Below are 3,605 nucleotides of genomic sequence, written 5' to 3'. Positions count from 1 at the left end.
TGTGTGTGTGTGTGTGTGTGTGTGTGTGTGTGTGTGTGTGTGTGTGTAATAGGTGATTCATGGCTGGCCTCACTAAAGTCTAAGTAACGTGGCTGCAGGTTTTCCAATGTTAATCAGTAACCTTATAGTTGTATTAATTTTTGAAATTTTCAGTTCAATGAAGTGCCAGCTCAAATTTCCAATTCTATAGCACCTTAAGATTGTAGTAGTTGTTTTATATATTAGTAACAAAGAATGCAGTGGCACATAAGGACCAGAGCTACTATGCTTGTAACACTGAGTTTTAGATAGATCTGAAATGAGTCACCTTATGTCTCAGCAATACTGGAGCTTCACCTCTGTGGAAAATAGGAAGATGGCTGTGACTGGCCAATCACTCCTACACTCCCCGATCTTCAAGAAGGGTATTAGATTAGTCTTATACCCATCAATTACAATAAAATATTGAGTAATTTGATACCCTTTTTGGGTAAAGTTTAGGATAAAAGCCACTTTCCCTTGTTATCTTAGGTTGGGGAAAGGAAATAGTCCTGCTCCAGACCTAAAGGGTAAAAGTTAGCTTAATCTCTATAAGTTTGGCTCCCCTCCCACCAACTGTTTATTAAATAACAGACAATCACAGATAGCAAGCAAAAATATTGATCAAAGCAAACAGTAAAACAGTAATGGGGAAGTCATTCAAATTCCTGTAGGTGATAGAACACACACAAGAGTCAGGGTGCTCTCAAATCTGAGAGTAATAAAATCTCAGCTCAGCTCAGCTGAGGAAAGAATGAGCTCACCCACTCTTAGCAATCTCTGGGGTACAGGTACTGGAAATCAAGGGACATGATGGGAGTGCAACTCTTCCCCAGATTCTTACAGTTCTGGGGGCTTCTCTGTACCTCCACTTCTCTCTTTTACAATCAGAAGTAATTTCTTCCTATACATGTGCATGTCATGGACTCAGAGGTCTCTCAGCCAATCAGAAGTTACACCTCCCCACTGACATAAATGCTTATCCTTACAAATGTCCTTCCCTATGAAGGAAGCATATGTTACCTTAATTTTATAGATAAGGAAACAGAGGTTCATGTAAAGTAGAAAATCATAGGATTTAAAGTGGAAAGGAATTGTAGAGATCACATAGTCCAACTCCCTCACTTAATTTTTTTAATTATAAACATTTATTTTCCTCTTCCTTCCTACCCTGTTCCCCCCAACCCCCACCCCCACCTCAGACAAGAAAAGAGAAAAACAAAGCCCTTGCAACAAATATATATGGTAAAGAGGAAAAAAATTCCCACATTAGCCATGTACAAAAATGTATGTTAATTGTGTATCTTGATCCCATCACCTCTCTGTCAAGAGGTAAGTAGCATGCTTCATCAGTGGGCTTCAGGAATTATGGTTGGTTAAGTGGTACAGTGCATCAGAGCATTGGGCTTGGAATCAGGAAGACTTATCTTCAGTTCAAATCTGGTTTCAGACACTTGATAGTTGTGTGACCCTGGGCAAGTCACTTAACCCAATGGCATAGCACTCCAGGGTCCTTGCCAAGAAAACCCCAAATAGGGTCATGAAGAGTCAGATATGACTGAAAAGACTCAACAACAACAAAAACAATAATTACACCGATCAGAGTTTTTAGGCATTTGAAAGTTGTCTTTACAATGTTCCAACTCCCTCATTTTACAGAAGAAGAAACTGAGGCCCAGAAAAGAGACTTGTCCAAGGTGGAAGTAAACTGTTCCAAGAAAGCAGACCTGAGTGATAGGTCATAGGGGCAGATTTCAGCTTGATAGTAAAGAAAATTTCCTACCAATTAAAGGTCTCACTCAGCAGAATGAGCTGTATCAGGAGGTAGAGTGAATGATTACGTGAAGGACAACTTGTTAGTGATATTGTAGAGAAAACTCTTCTTCAGGTAGTGGGATAGTAATAGATGACCTCTGAGGTCCCTTCTAGATCTGAAATTCTGTGATCCTTTGAGATGTCTTCATCCAAGTTCTTAATATAAGGCTCTTAAACAGGACAAGGTCTAGCACAAAGTTCTGAATATTTTATTAGAGATCTCCCTCCTGGATGATATCCTTGATCACAGTTAGTTACAGATGCCATCACACTGGTTTTTCCAGATGTGGAACAGAAAAACAAGAGACTCTGAGATTTTCTTCCTTCTCCCCAAAGTCAAGTGAGTAAGCAGCTGCTGCCCAGCAGAGGTCTTCTGGGGGAGGCAGGAGCCCTGGAAATAAACAATGATGGCAATTTTGGATCATATTCTTCCCCTAAAACACAGAACAAAGTGATTTATGTTATCAGCATAGGAGAGCATTCTGAGCCTAGAAGATGATGTAGTGGCCGTGGTTAAGACTCAACAATGACTCAGTTAGCCGTTTGGACAGTGGTAGAGGGGTTAAGACTGGGACAACTGAGAACTGAGTAACTGTACCTGTATCAACTGGTGGCATAAAATACAAGCAGAATAAGAAAGGTTTTCAAAGGCCTCAATTGGTTATAAGCCATTTGTTGTGCAACTATATGACTCCACAATAATGGAGTCTGTAGCATCCAGTGCTATAGTGTTTAGCAAAGTCCCTCTTCTCACTTAACCACTTTGAAAAGTTGTTCTTTTGATTTCAGAAACAGCCCACACCAGTTCCACAGATGTATGAACTGCCCACCCTCTACCGAACCGAAGACTACTTTCCCATGGATATGCCTGGAACAAAGTATCCAACACCATAGTGGATGTCCGTTCACTTGTGGTTTTTTCAGAGATGCTATTTCTATCTCCTGGTTTCTGATGATTGAGAATGAAACACCATATATCTAACGGCTCGACTTTTTAAGAAAAAAATTTTAAATTTTCCTCTTGCTTCTTCATAAAAGATTTTGTGTGAAATGCAGTTCAAAAACCCTATCTGTGCCCATGTGTCCAAGGTTCACCAGAGAGACTTTTGAATGTTAAAGTGCACAGTTTGGATATTTCCCATATGCATGTTTTCCTTTTCTACTTAATGGTGATCAATAAGAGGAATAAAAGTCACAGCCTTGGCTTGTTTACTGTGGATACTTGGAGGTTGATTTATTCTCTTTTTTATTTATAAACTCAATAAAGAGCATCAAACACTTGGCCTTGATTGGTTTTAAGAACAATAGGTGTTGGCTATTTTCTCTGTATGTCTTCTTCTTAGAAAATTATTTCTGTTGTAATATTAAATCTGACCCATCTTAAGTGAGTTGTCCTTGATATTCAAGATGGTTGTGACTATGTCCCTCTGCCTAGGATAGTTCATACCACTGGCCAATCAAAACCCAAAGGTTATTTGGTGATTACAAAGATCTCCAAGCCATACACAACTTAATTTTCTCTGATGTATAGACAGCCTTAAACCATCATTTTAGCCTTTTTGAATTTAATATTGTTTTAATAATTCCTTCATACAACAATTATTTATTAACACATAAAGGGAGTTATGGGGAAATGGGTATGAAGGTAGTAGCTGAAAACTATCATTATAAGAGGGGTGCCAATCTTTCTGTAAGGCTGGTGTTGTCTTATAGTCAAGACATAAAAGCAGAGAGGTGTTTCTAGGCCAGAGTAAGACTGGCTCATTCTTTTA

The 3,605-nt window shown here is 39.0% G+C and overlaps 1 protein-coding gene across 1 annotated transcript in view; it reads left to right on the top strand.

The window, feature by feature from the left end:
- The window catches only part of BCAS4 (breast carcinoma amplified sequence 4), a 62,346-nt gene extending 59,231 nt beyond the window's left edge, over nucleotides 1-3,115 (top strand). Inside the window, exon 5 of the mRNA XM_027848369.1 lies at nucleotides 2,623-3,115. Coding sequence (XP_027704170.1) covers nucleotides 2,623-2,727 — 105 coding nt within the window. The 3' untranslated portion in view covers nucleotides 2,728-3,115. The remainder of the gene's footprint in view (nucleotides 1-2,622) is intronic.
- Nucleotides 3,116-3,605: the final 490 nt, after the last annotated feature.

This window comes from Vombatus ursinus, unplaced genomic scaffold, assembly GCF_900497805.2.
Source record: "Vombatus ursinus unplaced genomic scaffold, bare-nosed wombat genome assembly UNPS02000580.1, whole genome shotgun sequence".
Lineage (NCBI taxonomy): Eukaryota > Metazoa > Chordata > Mammalia > Diprotodontia > Vombatidae > Vombatus > Vombatus ursinus.
Note: the sequence above shows the minus strand (reverse complement) of the source record. Positions and strands in the feature narration are given on the sequence as shown.